Here is a 20,674-nt window from a genome sequence, read left to right as displayed (position 1 = left end):
GAAGAATCTCACTGATGAGGAATCTACTTCATGCTTTGAATCTCCAAGAAAAGCCCAGTCAGTCCCTTTTAAGGGCTCGCCTGATTAAGTCATGCCCACAAAGAACAATCTCCCTATCTTGAGGTCAATGGAGACCTTAACTACATTGGCAGATACCTCTAGCAGTCTAGATCAGTGTTTGAATAATTGGGGTAAGGTCTGTGTACATCAAGTTGGCAGGAATCTTGAAGGTTATCTCCCCCCCCACCCCACCCCCAGCCGTGCCTGCGACGTGTGAAAGTTCCTGGGCCAGGGAGCAAACCTGTGCCACCGCTGTGACGCAGGCCTCTGCAGTGACAATGCCAGATCCTTAACCCGCTGTGCCACAAGACAACTCCTTGAAGGTCATCTTAGAATAGTCCCTAGTTCACAGTCTGTAAATTCCTTGATAGAAAAAACTGGGCCCTGTGTATCTCTGTCTGATACTCAATGGCTATTCTATGAAATTTCACTGAATTAAATTGTTTTAGAGGAATTGGGAGATTATGAAGTCACGAAATTGTTACACAAGAGCATTAACTTCCAGGTAAGGACATTTCCATCAGGAAAAAGATCAGATAAAACACAATGCTTAGGATGCCTTCGGGCTAATCACTGTCCTGACCTCTTCCTCTACCAAAAGATTAAGTGGATTTTCTACTTTCACTATGGGAATGCAGCTTTGATTTTATGAAGAGAATTCAAGGAAAAAAGAACTCCTATCCCAGTTATTTGCAAGAGAAACAAGCTTCCAGAATCACATCTGTTCTAAGGATGGGTGTCATGAGCTTCCCTTAGCAAGCCTGCCAGCTCTTGGAGGGTGGAACTACATATTAGTCATATTTATATCCTAGGGCTAGCATGGCGCCTGGTTCAGAAGACACACTTTAAAGATAAAGTCTGATTGAATGTTTATAGAATGAATACTATTTAGCCTGTCTCTGCTAGTAGTCATGCAATTCCTGTGGGCCAGGACTCTGTCCAGTGCATTTTCTGCAATCCAGCAGTGCCTGTCTGGTGGTTCCTGGCAGCCAATGAGCGTTCAACAGGTGCAATCCTTGGGCCATATACTTTTGTACTTTTGTGAAATGTACTTTTTTCCTTCCCAAACTAGCAGTTGATGATTTTAGGTTATACAGGATGAATTGAAGGTGACTAATATTCAAGCTAGTCTTAGAAAGCTTATTTCTAAGAAATATTCAGCTTTATGTTAACACCCCCATCCCCAATCCAAAAACTTTCATCTTCCTTTCCAAATGGACATCCATTTCGGTGTCTAGTAAACATATTTATGGGAAACATTTATTTACATCAATCAGAGGACAGAGCTGTGATTTCTGAAAAAGAGAAGCTCCATTTTCCTTAGGTTTTCTCAGTTCCTTCATTGCTAGTCTGAGGGTATAAGTTGTCTGCAGTTTTTTGAGCTTCCCCTGCATTTAAGTCGCATCAGGGAAAACCTTTCCCGGCCTTGTATGTCCAGAGAAACACGATCCAGATAACTCTGCTTCACTGTTACCTGGGAGCTGGGGATTTCGGGGCCGCGCTGTGACGTCACCGGGCTCGCAGGCCGCGGCGCGGGTCTCAGGCTCCGGTGATTGGCTGGGGCCCATGACGTCACGGGCCGGGGCGGCCCCGGGTTCGCGAGGGCCCGGGGATGCTCCGGGTTCCCTTTTAAAAAGGAGGGTTGGGACCGGGGGAGCCCGCGGAGCGCGGGGCCCCTCCCGCCGTGCCGGGTCCCGCCCCGCCCCGTCCCGCCCCGCCGTGCCCGCAGTCCACCTTTCCGGGCCTGGCCGCGCCAGCTTCGGGGGCGGCCCTAAAAGGGGGCGGGCGGGGAGGTGGAGCGAGGAGTCGTCGGGCGCGGCGCCGAGCCGTCCCTGGTCGCCGCCCACCCAGTTACACACAGCATGTAAACAGTCCCCGCCGGGAGGAGCCCCGGGAGCGGAGGGAACCCGCGCCGCCCGGCCCCGCCGCCTGCCCCAGAGCCCGAGGAGCCGCGCGCTGCCCGCCCGGGAGGAGGGCGCCCGAGAAGAGGAGGGCGGGCGGCGGAGGGAGCGGGAGGCGGGTGGCGCGCGAGGAGGCTGAGGGAGCGGCGGGCGCGGCGGGCCAGGATGGATTTCCAGCAGCTGGCTGACGTTGCGGAGAAATGGTGCTCCAACACGCCCTTCGAGCTCATCGCCACCGAAGAGACCGAGCGCAGGATGGATTTCTACGCAGACCCCGGCGTCTCCTTCTACGTGCTGTGTCCGGATAACGGCTGCGGGGACAATTTTGTGAGTGCCTGGGGGAGGGACCGCCGCAGCGCGCGGGAGTGTGGACGCGCGGCCGCTTCCCTGCACCCGAGCTCGGGCTGGCGGGGGAGGTGGTGGGGCGCGAGGGGGCGGGGGGGGGGCGTAACCAGCTGGCCGCCGCTCACACCGCAGCTCCGCGCTCCTCCCGGGGAGTCCCTGGGCTCTGCGCTTTGGGGTCAGCGTTCCGGGTGGGGCCGGTAGGCGGCCAGCAGGGGCGTCCTTAGGGTCGGGAGAGCTGAGCTAGGACGGGCTGTTTCGGGGACGCGACCTCGGGGCTCGATCGCGGTCCTCGCTTTGGAGCATCTCCGGAGGGGTCTCGGCCTCGCACCAGTCCGGGCCCGGGCGCACGGGCCCTCCCCTCTCGCAGGATCTGGGATCTGGAGCTTCCTCCACCCGGGCGTCCCGTTTGGGTGAGGAATCCTGTTACCCTTCCAAGGAGCAGGCACAACTCCTTGAGTTGTCCCCGCCCGAGAGAATCCCCGTCGCCGTCCCTGCCCCCCGCCCTGCATTTTATTTCCTGCGCTGTTTGGACACAAAGCCTCTGTCCACACTAGCGATGCCCCATCTCCTGGACCTTCTTTGCGGAATTACACCCGGATCTTAAAAACGCACGCGCGCATGCGCGCGCGCGCGCACACACACACACACACACACACACACACACACAGGCACGCCTATCCCCCATTCCTTCTGTGCTTCCATTGCTCCTCTGTGAGCATCATACGAGGTGTGTGGGCCCCAGCGGTTCTGTCCGGCCGAGGCGGCGGCCGAGGCTCTGCCAAAGCCCTTTGGTTTTTCCTGATGAGGGAGAATTCCCCCTCCCCTCCTCAGCAACCCCCCCCCCCCGCCCACCCGCCCGGGGCTCGCGGGGCCCCGGACCTGGAAGTGAGGTGTCCACATCTTCAACTTTGCATCCTGTGCCCACTTGGGATCTTGGCCCTGGCCGTTTAGGAAGGGGATGTAGAGGCCGGGGAGTTGGGCTGGGAGGTGCGGAGACTGGGCCAGGATGGTGCTGCATGAAGTGTTTGTGAGCACAGGGGAAAAATAATGTAAGATGGAGGCGGGCGGCTATGGGCTCAGGTTACTGGCCTGAGTCGCCAGCCTGAGCCTGGAGCTGGCACGGAGGCCGCCCCTGAGGCCGGAGGTGGGACAGCTCCAGGCGCCGCCTGGCGCTGGCTCCTCAGGTGGGGTGAGACAAATCTGGGCCGAGGTCCAGGCTGTCGTGCACCCTGTCACCCATGGAAGTTCGCAAAGGAGTTAGCAAGATTGTCTTAGCCCCAGAGAGATGAAGGCTTATTGTAAAGCATGCCCCTCCCATCACCTCCAGTACCCAGCAAAGGTAAAGAATCCCCCCACCCCCAGCCCTGTGTCACTCTCCAAGAGAGATGGCCTTGAGTGACAGCCGAATTTGAGTTCTGGCTGACAAATGCCTTTTTCATGTCTTCAAAGGCCACATATACACATCCCCCAAATGGGTATAATATCAACTCCCAGGTGATCAGATAGATAAAACACCTAACTGTCCCTACACACAACAAGGGCCCTACAAATTTGGGTCAGAGGTCTGGGGTTCCCCAGAGTTTAGAACTTGTTTTTTTTTCTTAAGAGCCTCCATTTCTCACCTGTAAAATGAGGTTAATCAGAATATTTCCATCACAGGTACTTGTGAAGACCAAGTAAGCTATAAATATATGTAAGAACACTGTTAACTATAGTTAAGATAGTAAATAAGGGTTGTTTTGTCGGGAGTTCCCTCTGTGGCGCAGCAGAAAGGAATCCGACTAGTAATCCATGAGGATGCGGTTCAGTTCCCGGCCTGGCTCAGTGGGTTAAGGATCCAGTGTTGCCGTGAGCTGTGGTGTAGGTCGCAGACGCGGCTTGGATCTTGGGTCACTGTGGCTGTGGTGTAGGCCAGCAGTTACAGCTCCGATTAGAACCCTAGCCTGGGAACTTCCATTTGCCGCAAAAAGAGTTGTTGGTCATTGGGAGGGCTGGGAGATCATTAAAAAGGGATTTACTCCACTGTGAAAGTGTTAGTAAGCGCCAGGGGTATAGTGGGAAGGGCACCAGGGTCCAAGGAATTGCCGTGTCAGGGCTTGATTAGGAGTCGGTCCTGGCCCTGGGCTCCCGTGGTCCCAGTGGCCTTTCTGCCTCCTTATTGTGCGAGGTGGGGCAAGAATCACTCACAGTTCTGGATTTTATAGGGAAGAGTTCCACACAGCCTTTCCTGCTGGCACTTTAGGCAACATATCCGAAGGGAATAAGTGGGGACAGAAAAGCAAGACTATTCTTTTGCCTTGAACAGGTTTATCAACCCATCATTCAGGAATATGAAGTCTGTCAGGCCCTTTTCAAGGCTGCCTATATTATATTTTAAAAGTTTTCCCACCTGGGAGTTCCTATCATGGTACAGTAGAAACGAGTCCGACTAGGAACCATGAGGTTGTGGGTTCGATCCCTGGCCTCGCTCAGTGGGTTAAGGATCTGGCGTTGCCGTGAGCTGTGGTGTAGGTCGCAGATGTGGCTTGGATCTGGCGTTGCTGTGGCTGTGGTGTAGGCCGGCAGCTGTAGCTCCGATTCGACCCCTAGCCTGGGAACCTCCATATGCTGTGGGTGTGGTCCTAAAAAGAAAAAAAAAATAATAAAAGTTTTCCCACCTGTATGAGTGAAATGCTTGGAAGTATTTCTTTTGAAAGTATTCATTCACCGACAAGTGAAATAGGAAGAAAGAAAGTGGATGGTGGTGGTGATTAACTGCGTAGACGGGAATTTTTCATCTTCTGGAGGCCAACCACCGGAGTTGTCTTAGACGGAAACCGCCCCTCCAGTGTGTCTCAGGCCGGATTTGTCAAACTGCTGTTTGCCTCTCGGTAAAGGAACTCAGCCGTGAAGTCAATGTCCTACCTCTGTTCTTTTCCTTTTCCCAGGAAAATCTGTTACGCATTAGAGGAAGTTTGAAATGAACGGAATTCCCGTAATCTGAAGAATTTGTTAACCATAAGAATATTTACGTAGCACTTCTCAATTTACAGAAATTTTTTATGTCATTCATTATTCAACAAACATTTACTGGGGGCTCACTCTGCACCAAGCCAGGGCTACCGAGAATGGGGCCATTCTGTTCATCTAAGAGGCAGTGTGGTATGATGGTGAGGGGCACAGGCTCTGGGGTCCAGCTACTTGAGTTTGCCCTCCGAGTCCCCAAATCTTACTTGGTGCCTTGTGGGGGGTTATTTAACCCTTCTGTGTCCTGATTTCCACATCTGTAAAACAGGCATGATATTAGCACCCCCTCCCCAGCAGACTTGTTTGAGAACAGTGTCTAAAGTGGGGGCGATGACATTAGTGACTCTGCCAGAAGTCTCCCCATAGCAGTCCCTCTGGATCTATTTAAAATATAATCCAGGCCATGTTCTCACCAGCGCCCCCCCCCCCTCCTAAACTGACTTCTCATCCCTTTTGCAACATAACCTAAGCTCTCCTGGCTGCAAGCGCCCACCTGATCTATCTCCTGCCGCCTCTCTGACCTCCTCCTGCATCATTCTTCCCCTTTGCTTCCTATGTTCCTGCCCCGCTGGCCTTTCTGATCTTCACACAAGCCGTGCTCATTCCTGCCTTAGGGCCTCTACATTGGCTGTTCCCTCTGCCTAAGACTCTCTTCCCTCACATCTGTACATGGCTAGCTCCTCTATGCCGTGAGGCCTGGAGGAAACCTCCTCCTCTTTCATTCTTACCAGAGCCTTCATGAATACGTGATAGTCCATTGTTTATCTTCAGCCTCCCCCCTTAGCCTGTAATTTTCAGGAGAGTTTGTCTTATTTGTCACCGTGTCGCAGCACTTGGAACAGTGTCAGTCATGTAATAGGTGCTCCATCCATGTTCGTAAGACTGAAGGAATGACAGTCTAGTGTAGAAGGCAGATGTTACATGTCAAGTGTGACAGCTTCGAAGACGCTACCACTTAAGTGCAATTTACCATGTATCAGACTCTGCATGTATGATCTCATTGCATCTTGGTAATCAGTCTCCCAGGCTCCTCTCTGTCATGACCCCCACTTTACAGAAGAGAAAACTGGAGCCCAGCAAGGTTAACTGACTTTCCCACAGCTAATTAATGATAGGGGAACTTGAACTGTAGCCTGGACGGAATATCCAGAATCCCAGGAGTGACAGCAGGGGACCCAAATCAGACTGTGGATTCAAGGGCTACTTCTTATTGAGCCTCACAAACATTCTGGAAGGTGGGTATTCTTATCCCCACTTATAGGTGAGGAAACCGAGGCGAATGAGTTTTAAGGGACTTACCCAGAAGTAGGCCACTGAGAAATGACAGAGCCAGGACCAGAGCCCAAGCCCAGAGGGCTGGCCCTTCCCCCATGCAGAGTGTCTTCCAGGCAGGCTTAGGCCAGGAGCGCCAGAGGCTTAGGAACAAGGACTTCTTTTTGTCTGCCCCCCCTCTTTCTAAACTGCCCTAATTCGGGCCTCTCTCCATGGACAGCCCGTGAGGTCAGGACCTGGGATAAAATGCTGCCAGTGGATGGGGCTCCCCTGCTTGGCTTTACAGGTGTGACGGGGAGGGGGCTGAGAGCTCACAGACATCTGCCAGCTCCGAAGGTACCAAGGGCTCAGTCAGGCTTGAGGAGTGGGGTGTTGGCAGCCACTGACATGCCAGACGGACCGAGGGGCACGTGCTCCTGGGCATGGCAGCACCAGCTGCTTCTCCTCCTTGCCTAGGCCCTCTAGAAACAAAGCGCACTTCCCACCACCCCCCCTTAGTGCCCTGCCCACCGTCAGCACCATGTTTGCCTTACAATTTTGTATAGTTTAATCCCTCCTCAATGCCAAAACAAAGATAGCAGTTGTCGTAGTATTAAAGAAAAATGTTTTATTTATAGAAGGACTACGTGTGCCTATGCTTGTGTGTCTCTCTCTCTCTATATATATTTTTTCCCTTTTGTTCTAAGCATGTCTCTATTCTTAACTATGTGACTAACAACCTCGTTATTTTGGGGAAAGAAAACATAACTCGTTTGAATGAGATTGCATCATGTTTACATGGTAAAAGGGGAAAGAAGGCACTTTCTTGTCCAATTTAAACCCTCAGTTTCCTCTTCTGTCAAATGGGGATAATCATACCTATATCCCAATATTACTGTGAGGATTAAATGAGGAGGAACGGAGACTGCGAAGCTTTCCACGGGGGCTGTGTGTTCTTCATTTAGAGAGATTATCTTGGGGAAAAATTTATGTCCTCTGTATATTCATGGAGTGGTAATCCCAACGAGAGTGCAATTTTGCTGCTATGAGTTCAGATAGAAGGGAGGAAGCTGGGCCTCTGCCAAAGGAGAGGCAGCCTGCAGGTTGTCTCCTGGGATCTTTAGATCCACCCTGTGGATATTATTATTTTCTGGGACTTACAGAGGAAGGAGCTGAGGCTCAGGGTGAAGACATGACACCTGTCTTGACATCCTGGCTTTGGCCCTTGCTTCCTGTGTGACCACAAACCAGTTGCTTAACCCCTCTGAGCCTCAGTTTCCTCTTTGGTAAATGGACGGCTGTTTGAAACCAAAAGCAGGTTGTCGGTATGGTCAGCCGAGCTCTTCCCATCCTGCGTAGAAATACGTTGGGTGGCATGAGATGGCTTGTAGCTCTTAGCGCCATCCAACGTCTGTGCAGTCAGCCTGGGATTAAGCCGCACCAACTTCAAACGGGCTCATCCCCAATAGTGTGACGGCAGGAAGGCCACGCAGTGAGAGTGAGGCCCTTGGCAATGGCCTTTTGACACAGATAACTGCGTCCTGGGAGAACAATGTGTGTGCTCTCAGCTCCCCTGCCACTCACCCCCACCCGAGCACCAGGCAGTCAAGCAGCATCCCCGCAGGTCTAAGAACAGTAGGTGCACAGATTGTGCTCAAAACGATATTTGTGCGGTTGAATTACCTTAATGACCGAATACCATTTGGGGATAAACTGGATATTCTCGTCTTCACCACAGAAAACAGAAAGATGCTCCCTTTCCTCTTTGCAGATGACACTGTTATATTGTTTCAAGCCGGGCAAGCTTTGATAAGAAACTCTGCTCCAACTTAGTAACAGCAAGCAGGGCCGCAGATGGCGGGATCTGAAATCAGAGTTCTCCCTGGGGATTTTCAACTCAAAGAGGCAGGCATCTATAGCAAAGAGTAGGCTGCTCAGGGTAGGTACGGAGTGGGCCGCTTCACTGCAACCCATGCCATCCTGAAAATTGGAGTTAGTTTTAGTAACGACATTAAGATTTTGTAATGTAATGCCCATCCTCAAATATGTGGGTCATCCGAGTTGCACCCAGGTTCTAGTTTTCAAATTGTGGGTCCCAGAACCAGCAGCATAAGCATCACTTGGGAACTCTTTTGACACGCACCTTCTCAGCCCTACCCCCATGAGAAACTCCAGGGCTGGGGCCCAGCGATTGTTTTAATAAGCCTGCAGGTGACTGTGATGCTGCTAAAGCTCCAGAACCACCGCTTTCCTCTCCCTCGTGAAGCCTTGCCTTGGCAGTTCTGCTGTGATCACAGGCCAGGCCTGTGATCTGGCTTGGCTCTAACCACCCTATTGGAAATTCGATACATTCTGGCATCAGGCCTCTGGTTGCCAGGGAGTTACATTGTTCAAAGCCTCGGGTTCTCTGACCCCTACTATAGTTTTTGCTTTTTTCTTGAAACCTCCGAAGTGGGTGTTTGGTTACACATGCTTAAAATATTTTCCAAGTTGAAGGCCTGATGGCCACGCCCTGTGGTGCAGGACTCTGGGTCTTCAAGTGCCCATTTGTTTTTGTAAAAGACTAGACCCCATGGAGTTCCCGTGGTGGTGCAGTGGAACCGAATCCGACTAGGAACCATGAAGTTGCGGGTTCGATCCCTGGCCTCGCTCAGTGGGTTAAGGAGCTGGCGTTGCTGTGGGCTGTGGTGTAGGTCACAGATGCGGCTCGGATCTCACGTTGCTATGGCTGTGGTGTAGGCCGGCAGCTGTAGCTCTGATTCGACCCCTAGCCTGGGAACCTCCATATGCTGTGGGTGTGGCCCTAAAAAGACAAAAAAAAAAAAAAAAGACTAGACCCCAGATCCTATTTTCAGGAGTTTCACCCCAGCCATCATGTGCTGACTCTGCCCTCCCCAGTGTGGGTATGGGCCTCTCTCTAGTTTTCCTGAGATAACCCCCCTGTCCCAAGTCCCTCACCTGCTAGTTCTGAAGGTCTGTCTTCTACGCAGGCACTGCCTCGGGGCACTGGTTGCATGTCTGTCTTTGCACAGGCCTCTGGAAGGCGGTGGATGCAAATGTTTGCCCCATCTGTGGCAGGTGCCAGGCATGTTCACCTGGCCTTGTGTGTCCTAATCTCACTTGGTTTTGTATTACTCTCCTTCTGTTGTTTCCCCTTTGTCCTTATTTTCCCAACTGCAGACTTGTTTTTTAGTTCGTCTTATCTTGTATTCTATGGATCTTTGCTGACTGCTTTGATTAATTTTAGAAGGGGGCAGTTTCCATAAAGAAAACCGAATACCTTTTGTTCTGAGATCCAATGGATATGAAATATGAGCCTTTAGTCAGTGATGTATTTTAAGCATCTGTATACACTAGGCCTGTCTGATTCCAACCCCCCTGCTCCCTCATGTTATCATAGGGGCAGGGATTCTGTTAAAATTGTTTTTTAAAACCACAAAGCTACTGAGAGTTCAGGATGCGTTAGCCACATGAAGGAAATTTAGGCAGACTGGACAGAAGGCCCTTTAGCAGGTGTTAGGTCTTTCTTCTCCAGTATATTCATAAAGCCACAACTCCAAAAGTGAAGTAATGAAAATTGTGGCATGAACAATCTCTTTATGAGGTTATAGGTGCCCTAGAAACACTAAAACTAAAGAATCTGATTCCCCAGCAGAGCTGTGTACACTGTGGTTCTGTTATTGTTTGAGGAATGTTCTCTCCCAGGTTTGCTTGGTAATTTGAAGTACTTTAAAAAAAAAAAATGTAACTTAGCTTTTCTTCAGCGACCGTGGAGCTGGGAGATATCAGAGGGAGGAGGGCAGATCTCATTGTTCTCCCAGCCCTTCGATCCTCCCCCAAAGCCCCTCAATAAAATAGATGGATCAAAAAAAAAAAAAAAAAAGGTAGCTTAAAAAATAAGCTTACAAGCTTTTCATAGATACACCTGCTTCTGAATTAACCACAAGCCAAGTTGCCTTGGATAGTGTTATCAGAGAAGTCACCTAGGGTGTCTGATTTAGCGTTATGGCAGGTGGAAATCACACCCCCCCCCCGCCCATATTCCTACAGATGCAAAAGGGGAAATAGGGGACTTTATGTCCACCATTTACTGAATATCTACTATTTGCCACGTAGGCGCTGTGCCAAGCACTTAAGGAACTTGTTTTCTTTTTCTCTAATCTTCACAACAAGTCTAGGGAAGGCAGGCTGAAAATTTTCCATTGTGTGATGCTAGATGTTAATCCCATCTCCAACTTGGATAAGAATTTGAAATTTGCTAGAATTTTTTAAACTTTGAGTCTGAAAATGGATGCTTAGCCCAACTTATATTAAAGTGGGACTTCATTGTTCTCGCTGAATCCCCACTGATCAAGAATCAAGTGCTATAATGGATATGAAAGCACTTTGTAACTATTATGCTTTTGTACAAGGTAAGAGACTATTACACAAATGGGGCTTCAGTGGCTCAGCAATTTTAAGGGTCTCTAATTAACAGGGAATCGTGTTTGAGCTATTCTCTAAGCTGGAGAATCTCGAAGTTATCTTTATTAGGTCAGGGCAGATGCCTCTCTAGAAGTCTGCTGGAATCAGAGAGGCATGTGTCGGAAGCGGACCTTCACATCTGTGAAACACGGGTAATTGGAGTATTAATTATAATATGCCATTATAATAAGACGGCATATTAGCACCTAGTTATTCTCTCTCAAATCTGCGCAGTGTTTTTTTAAAAATTTATTTATTTTTATTTTTTTAGGGCTGCACCCAAGGCATATGGATTTTCCCAGGCTAGAGGTCAAATTGGAACTGTAGCCGGCAGCCTGCACCACAGCCACAGCATCCAGCAACATCAGATCCAAACCACGTCTGTGACCTACACCACAGCTCACAGTAACAGTGGATCCTTAACCTACTGAGCGAGGCCAGGGATCGAACCTGCGTCCTCATGGATGCTGTCGGATTCGTTTCCACTGAGCCACAACGGGAACGTCCTCTGTGGTGTTTTAAGTTCTTTCTAGTTCTTGGAGATCCTGCCATGATTAGAAAGGAGTGAGGTGTTTCTTGAGTGCTGGGCATGTTACTTTCTGGGTTGATGCTCTCATCGTTTGTATTAATAGAAAGGGACAAGTGTGCTTGACATGGACCATTTTTCCAAATTGATCATGTCTCTTGCTGCCTTGTCCCCTCTCCTCACTCCCATCTGCTAGATATCTTCCTTCTCCCTACACTTTTCTCACCAGCGATGAGCTGTCATTGATTGGGCCCTTCTGAACAGCGATTCTTGGTACTTGACAGATGCCCTGATGTTATCCTGGTAGCTCAGTGCCCCCTCTGTTGCTCAGATATGCAGAGCGGGGGGGGGGGGGGGCCTTCTGCATCTCGATCTCTTAAGCCTCTTTCTTGGGTTTCTTCCATATCCTTGAGCATTTATAGGAGCGACTAGCCTAGTCTTAAAGAGGTGCTAAAATGGATATCCTCATGTGGGAAAAAAAGCTCGTCTAGCCCTAAGAAAAAAATAAAGCCGAAAACAGTCTCCTGTTGGTGTGTGTGAACATTGCAAGGTGGTGCTTGGGGATGGTACCCTCTTAAAGCATTTTAAGGAAGCCTTGGTTTCCCAGTGACTTAGTGATGGCTTTTCAGTGTGTTCTCCTAAATTCATTTCGTCTTGAAGTAATGATGAACCCCTCCACCCTCAGGCTAATCTGGGTGAAGAATGTCTCCAAGTCAGCACTTACAAACGACGCCTAATGAATCCTTCCGCCACTGCTGAAGGCAAAGATGTGATTTCCCCAGGCTCTTGGTTTCTCCTCCCTCCTGTTTGCCAACCACCCTTAGCCTGCACCGGAAGCAGGGTGGGCTGGAGGGGGACATTGGAAATCGTGGGTGGGGGGAATATCCATCCCACTGCCTTCCTTCCTGCGCGTGAGCAGAGCTGATGGAAGACGGAGCAGGTGAGATTACGGGCCCGAGGCCTGGGGGTTTTCTGCAGGGTCGGAGTCCTCTGCGTTCCTTCAGTGCAGACACATCAAGAAGGACTGTGGATATTACTGTGGCATGGAGGTCTCCTTCAGAGTCACGTAATTAACAACAACAACGGCACAAATCTTCGTGGCTTTGCGTGTTTCAAACTGAGTGTAATGACTCTGTCTTTGTTTTCTCCTTTCCCTTGCCGGTGGGCGCGTAGCACGTGTGGAGTGAGAGCGAGGACTGCCTGCCTTTTTTGCAGCTAGCACAGGATTACATCTCCTCCTGCGGCAAGAAGACGCTCCATGAAGTCTTGGAAAAAGTCTTCAAGTCTTTCAGACCTGTAGGTGCCTGCTTGGCTTCTAAAGCTCTCTCGTTGTCTCCGGTGATGGTGCTTTGAATAACACGGGTTGTGAGGAAAGGGGGCAAAACCTGGGATGACGAATTGCTTTTCTCTTGTCTGCCCTGTGGCTTAAAGATAGCAGCTCGTGGAGGGAGGCTGAGGGCGGAGAGGGAGGGGGGAAACGGGATGTGACACAGCTGTTTGTCGCAGGGATGATGGTTATTTCTGGCATCACTTGAGTTAAGAATCTCTGATTGGGTGGCAAGCAAACAGAGCCTTTGTGAGACACCGGAGTATTCCGGCTCTCATCCAGTAGACGTGAAACCAAAAGGCTTGGAAGTGCTGCGCAGGTTCGCTTGTGATAGCAAACGGCCAGAAGCCTCTGTAAAGGATGTGCCTCCATGTCGGGGCCATGGAGAAGGCTGAAATTGGATACTAGTTCTGTTCTTTTCTCTTTTTTGTAGTCTCCTAGAGAGCTTGCTTCTTCCGGCTGCCAGCCCCTTTAGGATTTAGGGTAGCGGACAGTTTGTTTCCTTGTAGCTGAAAAACATGTAAAATGATTGCTCCCCTCTGTTTTGAAGACTCCCATTCTCTTTATTTTTTTTCTTTTTATTTTATGATTTTTATTTTTTCTATGTTATAGTCGATTTACAGTATTCTTTCAATTTCTGCTATACAGCAAAGTGATCCAGTCACACATATATATGGATTCTTTTTCTCACATTGCCCTCCATCATGTTCCATCACAAGTGACTAGATGTAGTTCCCTGTGCTACACAGCAGGAGCTCATTGCTTATCCACTTCAAATGCAATAGTTTGCATCTGTTAACCCCAGACTCCCAGTCCATCCCATTCCTTCCCCTCCCCATTGGCAACCACAAGTCTGTTCTCCAAGTCCATGAGTTTCTTTTCTGTGAAAAGGTCCATTTGTGTCATATATTAGATTCCAGATATGTGATATCATGTGGTATTTGTCTTTCTCTTTCTGACTTACTTCACTTAGTATGACAGTCTCTAGTTCCATCCATGTTGCTACGAATGGCATTATTTTGTTCTTTTTGATGGCTGAGTAGTATTCCATCATGTATATATACTGCATCTTAATCCATTCATCTGTCATGGACATTTAGTTTGTTTCCATGTCTTGGCTATTGTGAGTAATACTGCAATGAACATATGGGTACATGTATCTCTTTCAAGGAAAGTTTTGTCTGAATATATGCCCAAGAGTGGGATTGATGGCTCATATGGTAGTTCTAGATTTAGTTTTCTCAGGTACCTCCATACTGTTTTCCATAGTGGTTGTACCAATGTGCATTCCCACCAACAGTATAGGAGGGTACCCTTTTCTCCACACTCTCTCCAGCATTGGTTATTTGTTGACTTGTTAATGATGGCCATTTGGACAGTATGAGGTGATACCTTATAGTAGTTTTGATTTGCATTTCTCTAATAGTGAGTGATGTTGAGCATTTTTTCATGTGCTCATTGGTCATCCTCTCTTTATATTTATTGGAAGAGTCAGTCAGATCACGTGTCCCTTCCCCCAAGTGCAATTCCCTGCCTACCATAAATACTCTACATGTTTAATGTTATTTGTTCAAGAATTTCTTTCTTTCTTTCTTTCTTTCTTTCTTTCTTTCTTTCTTTCTTTCTTTCTTTCTTTCTTTCTTTCTTTTCAAATCTTTTAAAAGCATATTCACTTCTTTCCTGGAATTTTCAAGGTTGTCTGTTATTTCTCTGAACATGGTAGACTTGGTGACGTGAGAGACTGTCAGATATTCCAGTATTTCAAGGTTTGAGAGTGTTTTGTCATCTTTTATTTCCACTCATTCTCACTCCTGGTATTTTATTTTTTCATGTGTTGAATTATCTGTGTCTGCTTGGAAATTTGTATATTTGCACTTGAAAATTTGTAGAGAGGGATGAATGGAGGCCTAAGATGATGGTACTTTCCTACAGGGAGGATTTTTATTTGCTCTGCGGGGGCTGGAGGGCCCTGTCAATCAAGACCACCTTCAAACAATTTGAGACTTGTGGTTCTTTGAACTCTCCAGGTGATGGATCACAGGCCTGATTTCATCTAATTCATCCTTGTCTGATTGCTGTCTCAGTCTGTTCAGACAGCTGTAACAAAATACCAAAGATTGGGTGGCTTATAAACAGCAGAAGTTCCTTTCTCATCATTCTAGAGGCTACAAGTCCAAGATGAGGGTGCAGGCAGATTTGATATCTGGTGAGGGCCCACTCCCTAGACAGATGGCCATCATTTCATGTGAACTTCACATGGTAGAAAGAGAAGGAGACCCATGGGGCCTTTTTTATAAGGGCACTAGGCCATTTAGGAGGGTTCCACCTTCTGACCTCATCACCTCCAAAGGGCCCACATCCTAATCACCTCTCATATGTTAGGATTTCAACATATGCATTTGGGGAAACAAAGATATTCAGACCATGGCATAGGCTTTTGGGGTTCCAGGCTAATATGGGGCTGGTGTATTACAGTGTACTACCTGGGTTTGACTTTGGTCTCCCCAGCTTTTCGAGTAGGCCAAGCATGCAGTTTGTTTCAAGTCAGCAAATGTCCTTAGCTTTTCATGATAGGTTTACCTCTGTGGGTTCTAATTCTCAATATATTTAAAAAGTATTTTTTCAGGCAGTTCCCATTGTGGCTCAGTGGAAATGAACCTGACTAGTATCCATGAGGATGCCGGTTTGATCTCTGGTCCTGCTCAGTGGGTTAAGGATCCGGCGTTGCTATGAGCTGTGGTGTAGGTTGCCAACACAGCTCAGATCTGGCATTGCTGTGGCTGTGGTGTAGACCGGCAGCTACAGTTCTGTTTCAGCTCCTAGCCTGGGAACCTCCATATGCTGCAGGTATGGCCCTAAAAAGGAAAGAAAGGAAGAGAGGGAGGGAGGAAGGAAAGAAGGGAGGATGGATTTTCGTATTGAATTCGGCCCTGAAAAGCAAAGAAAGAAAGGAAGGAGGGAGGCAGGCAGACAGAATTTTTCATATGGAATCCAGCTTTTTAAAGTTTATTTATTTACTTATTGGCCACACCCATGGCACACAGAACTTCCCAGGCCGGGGATCAAACCCACACCACAGCAGTGACAATGCCAACACTTTAACCACTAGGCCACCAAGGGAACTCCAAGTCCAGCTTTTTGTTCTTGATGGAAGAGGTGGCTCCGCTCACTGTCACTTAATCCACCGCTATAAGCAGTGGGGTTTCCAGTGGCTTTTGCCATTTTGTCTGATTTGTATCATTTGTCCAACCAGTTCATTTTTTGTTTGTTGTTTGCTAATTTTCTAAGCACGTTTGGTTTATTCAAAATAGATTTTTTTTCTTTTTTTTGCCTTTTCTAGGGCCGCTCCCACGGCATATGGAGGTTCCCAGGCTAGGGGTCGAATTGGAGCCCTAGCTACCAGCCTACGCCAGAGCCACAGCAACGCCGGATCCTTAACCCACTGAGCGAGGCCAGGGATCGAACCCGCAACCTCATGGTTCCTAGTTGGATTCGTTAACCACTGTGCCACAACGAGAACTCCCAAAATAGCTTTGTGACTTAAAGGCACTGGTCTATCCCGCTTTGACGTGTTCATTGTGGACGCGCTGCGTCGGGAGGAGGCGCCTGGCCCTCTTGACTGCTCTGTTCCCAGCCCTTGAAGCTGATGAAAATCTTTGGCCACACGGAGCCTTTATTCTAGTGACAAAGAGACAAGACAAATGAGTATGACATATACGGTGTTAGGGACAAGTGCCAAGGAGCAAAACACATGAATCAGAGAAGGGGGGTGAGACGGGTCCGAGGCGCTGGCGATTTTGATCAGGGGATCAGGCTTCAGTGAGGAGGATGTGATTAAGCCGAGGCGGGGCGTGAGCCATGAGCAGGTCCAGGGGAGAGCCTGCCAGGTAAAGAGCACCGCACATTGGACCGCAGGGTGGAGGAAATCCGTGTGGAGGGAACAAGGGGGGCCGGCGTGGCCCACGTGGAGGAGGAGCACGATGAGTTGATGGAGTTTCTGCGGCTTGCAGGGCACAGCAGGACCCGGGCTTTTATTCTGTTTGCCGGGGAGCCGCTGGCGGGGCTTGAGAACAAGAGGGACCTGCCAAGTAGCGAACAGGCCGTAAGGGGAGAGTGGGACCCAGGAGCCCGGCGAGGAGCCGTTGTTGTCATCCAGGCCAGAGACCATCGGGCCTGGACCAGGATGGTGGCAGTGAGGGCGGCACAGGGGTCACATTCGAGATGCCTTGGCGGGAGACCCAACTGAACCTGCTGGTGGCTCAGAAGCGTGGTGTGGGAAAAGAAGACAACGATGCCTGCTCAACAAGGAAGTCTCATCTGCTCAGTGAGGGGAGTGGTGTTTGTTTACTGCCATGGGGAAGGTGGCCAGAGAAAAGTCTGGGGTGAGACCATCAGAAGTTCAGTTATGCACCTGCCCATGTTTGAGGTGCCTGTCAGACATCCAGCTGGAGATAGCAAGACAGACAACATTTTTAAAAAACAGATTCCTGAGCGTTCCCATGTGGATCTGTGAAAACGAATCTGACTTAGCATTCATGAGGACGCAGGTTCAATCCCTGGCCTCGCTCAAAAGGTTCAGGATCTGGCGTTGCCATGGGCTGTGGTGTAGGTTCAGATGCAGCTCGGATCTGGCATTGCTGTGGCTGTGGTGTAAGCCAGCAGCTGTAGCTCCGCAATTAGACCCCTAGCCTGGGATCCTCTGTATGCCACGGGTATGGCCCTAAAAAGACAAAAATACAAAAAAAAAAAAAAAAAAAGGATTCGCAGAGTTCCTACTGTAGTGTAACGGGATTGGCAGCATCTCTGCAGCGTCAGGACGCAGGTTCAATCCCCAGCCCAGCACACTGGGTGAAAGGATCTGACATTGCCACAGTTCCAGTGTAGGTCATACCTGCGGCTAGGAGCTGATCCCTGGCCCAGGAACTCCGTATGCTGAGGGGAGGCCAAGAAAGATAAATAAATAAATAAAGTATTCCCTCAAATTTCAGTCTCCCCTCAAAAAAAAGGTATTAGCAAATAGTATTCACTTTGCAGCAGGTTTTCTTGCAGGGGTTCCACTCATTAGCCTGCTGCCTGCTTCTCTTTATGTGGCTGTCATTATAGTGGCAAACAACAGGCTACCTGCAGCAGGGGCTTAACTGGAGAAGGTGAGATCCCACCAGAACTCCTTTTGCCATCTTGCTTTACCAAGTCTATGGCCGTATTTCAGCAACTGGGCAGCCACCTGTAAATGGGGGAAAAAATGCAGTCCAAAAAACTGAGAGGCACATGGACTTGGTTGAGCACAGATGTCATTGAATGCTGTTGGACCTGCAGGCTTCATTTCTAAAGTAGAGCCTTACACGTGATGGGCAGGGATGGTGCTCCCAAGCGGGGGTTCTCTCCCGGGACAGCGCCCTCTCTTGTAGGGAAGCTCTTTTTGTTTTGTTTTGTAGGGAAACTTTAGCGAGCTGGGGGCTCTGGCCAGGTCTTCCCACCTTCAAGAGAGGCTGGCAGGAGGCCCTTCTCCGGGCGAGGGAGGGTGGTGTGCACACAGGCTTTGGGTTTCTGCCAGTCCGATGGGCCCCAGATCGGATGAGAGGGAGCGTTACAGACCCAGGTGAAGGCCTGCTAGAGATCGGGGGGGGGGGGGGGTTTACCCTCCCTTGCCACTGAAAAGTGCCTTTCTTCCCTCTGCTGCTGGTCATCTGTTTTATATAAACGAGCCTTGGGTTCAGAAATAAGACGCAGGAAGGGGTCTCATTGCTACTGAAGCTGCACGTATTTGTTGAGGTCACACCCCTCCAAATGCTGTGAGGTTATCAAGCAGGTAAACTTCAGTATATCGTTTCTCTGAAAATTGTTGGTACCCTAATCAATTCATGCAGCTGCTTTTTGTTTAGAGTTGGGGAAACCACAGAAAGTATATTTTCACCTTTATCTTAGACTAGCCTCATTGGTGGCTTTGAATCCGTGTTTTTCCTTGGCCAGCCTGTCAGCAGCCCCTGACCTGTTCTGTCTGTCCAGAAAGATAAGGACCTTTCTGCGGCCTTTGGGGACATCCGTCAAGCAGAGTCAATTAACTTTGCTGAAGCCTGTGCACACCTGCCCGCAGGGGCCGAAAGACTGGAGCCCTCTCCTGGCCCTCTTCAGGCATCTTGCCCGCAGGGCTCAGGGAGCTGCTCTGACACGCTCCACCTTTGTAGACTGTGTGCTTTTGTCCCCTTTCTCTTATTTGCCTTCCCCTCGTTGCTTTGAAATAATCCATATCAATATGTCCACCCCCTACGAAAGAAATGTGTCATTGAATTTGACAAGGAAAAAATGATTATTTTTTCCTTATTGTCCATCTCACTCCTCTTTTCCCTCTGCCTCCTCATCACATGTTCAACAAAATGTACGATCACCTGCTGTTTGCTGAAGCTCCTCGTCGGGGAGTAAGAGGCAGGGCACAGTGCCTGGTCCATGCCCTCAACAAGGTAACTTTCTGGTAGGCGAGGCAGCCACAAAAAGGTATAGATAAGCTCCAGGTCACAAGACAGAACATTTAGGAGCTCCCGTTGTGGCTCAGCAGAAACGAATCTGACTAGTGTCCATGAAGATACACATTCGATCCCTGGTCTTGCTCAGTGGCTTAAGGATCTGGCATAGCTGTGGCTGTGGCTGTGGCTGGCAGCTGTAGCTCCATTTAGACCCCTAGCCTGGGACCCTCCATATGCCATGGGTGTGGCCCTAAAAAGACAAAAAGACAAAAAGAACACATATTTTGGTCCAGATATTCTGCTAGATCCTGTACAGATTAAGCCAAGGAGTTCCTTTCCCTGCTCCGGTTACTCCGCTCTGCTGGTTCTTAGGGGAGCTGTTTTCTGAGATGGTGCCAGTGAGTGTACTCCAGCCGCAGGGCGCTGTCTGTGGTCCCTTTACCTAGTTATGCGGAATCAGGTCACTACAGTGGTGAGGAATCCGAGGTCTGGAGGGAAGCTGCCTGGTTTCAAATCCCAGTGCTGCCACTTACTGGCTGTGTGACCTCAGCCAAGTTACTTGACTTTGCTGTTTCTCGGTTTCCTCATTTGTAGAACGAGGAAACAAATGACGGTAATTCCCTTAGGGTTGCTGTGCAGATTAAATGACATGTTGCTTTTTTCTTTTCTTTTCTTTTTAAATGACATGTTTCTTTTGGGGGGGACTTGGTGAGGCATATCACACATGATAAACACTGATTAAATGCTGGCGTTGACGTGGACACTCAGCAAACTTCTGTTGAGAAGGGAGCTCCATAGCGAAAGCTTTTGTAGGACGCTTGAGCTATTTTTGGTGGAGAGAAAAACCACTTTGCTAAATGATTTCAACACACGCTTAAGGGATTTGTCTAAGGTGAGGAATTTAAAGAGGTAGGGTTAGGGTATTACAGCCAAAAGTTTATTGCCACTGGTTTTGGCAAAATAATAATCATCCATTCGGTACCTAATCTGTAGAACTCTCGGGCTGGAGGCGCGTGCTTAGCTCAGAGACCTTAGCGACGTCCGGGTGGGGCACGGTGGCTCCGCCAGCCCTGGCCTGGTGGCCCCATCTTTAAAATGAGGGTCAGGAGTTCCCATCATGGCTCAGCAATAATGAACCCAACTAGTGTATGTGGGTTCAATCCCTGGCCTTTGCTCGGTGGGTTAAGGTTCCACTGTTGCCATGAGCTGAGGTATAGGTTGCAGACATGGCTCGGACCCCACGTTGCTGTGGCTGTGGTGGAGGCCCGTGGCCACGGCTCCCATTTGACCCCTAGCCATGGCTCCCATTTGACCCCTAGCCCTAAAAAGAAAA

General features: G+C 49.3%; 1 protein-coding gene across 3 annotated transcripts in view; it reads left to right on the top strand.

The window, feature by feature from the left end:
* Positions 1 to 1,909: 1,909 nt before the first annotated feature.
* MTURN (maturin, neural progenitor differentiation regulator homolog) overlaps positions 1,910 to 20,674 on the top strand; it is a 34,665-nt gene continuing 15,900 nt past the window's right edge. The window contains 2 exon segments of one of the 3 annotated variants that reach the window (NM_001244785.1): positions 1,910 to 2,288; positions 12,727 to 12,849. In NM_001244785.1, the coding sequence (NP_001231714.1) occupies positions 2,127 to 2,288; positions 12,727 to 12,849 (285 nt within the window). In that variant the 5' untranslated portion in view covers positions 1,910 to 2,126. 3 annotated transcript variants of the gene reach the window in all.

Source organism: Sus scrofa, chromosome 18, assembly GCF_054392235.1.
Source record: "Sus scrofa isolate SSC_HxYL_T2T_F1_AM1 chromosome 18, Sscrofa_HxYL_maternal_Yorkshire_Landrace_v2.0, whole genome shotgun sequence".
Taxonomy (NCBI): Eukaryota; Metazoa; Chordata; class Mammalia; order Artiodactyla; family Suidae; genus Sus; species Sus scrofa.
The sequence above is the reverse complement of the archived record's forward strand: the minus strand, read 5'-3'. Positions and strand labels throughout refer to the sequence as shown.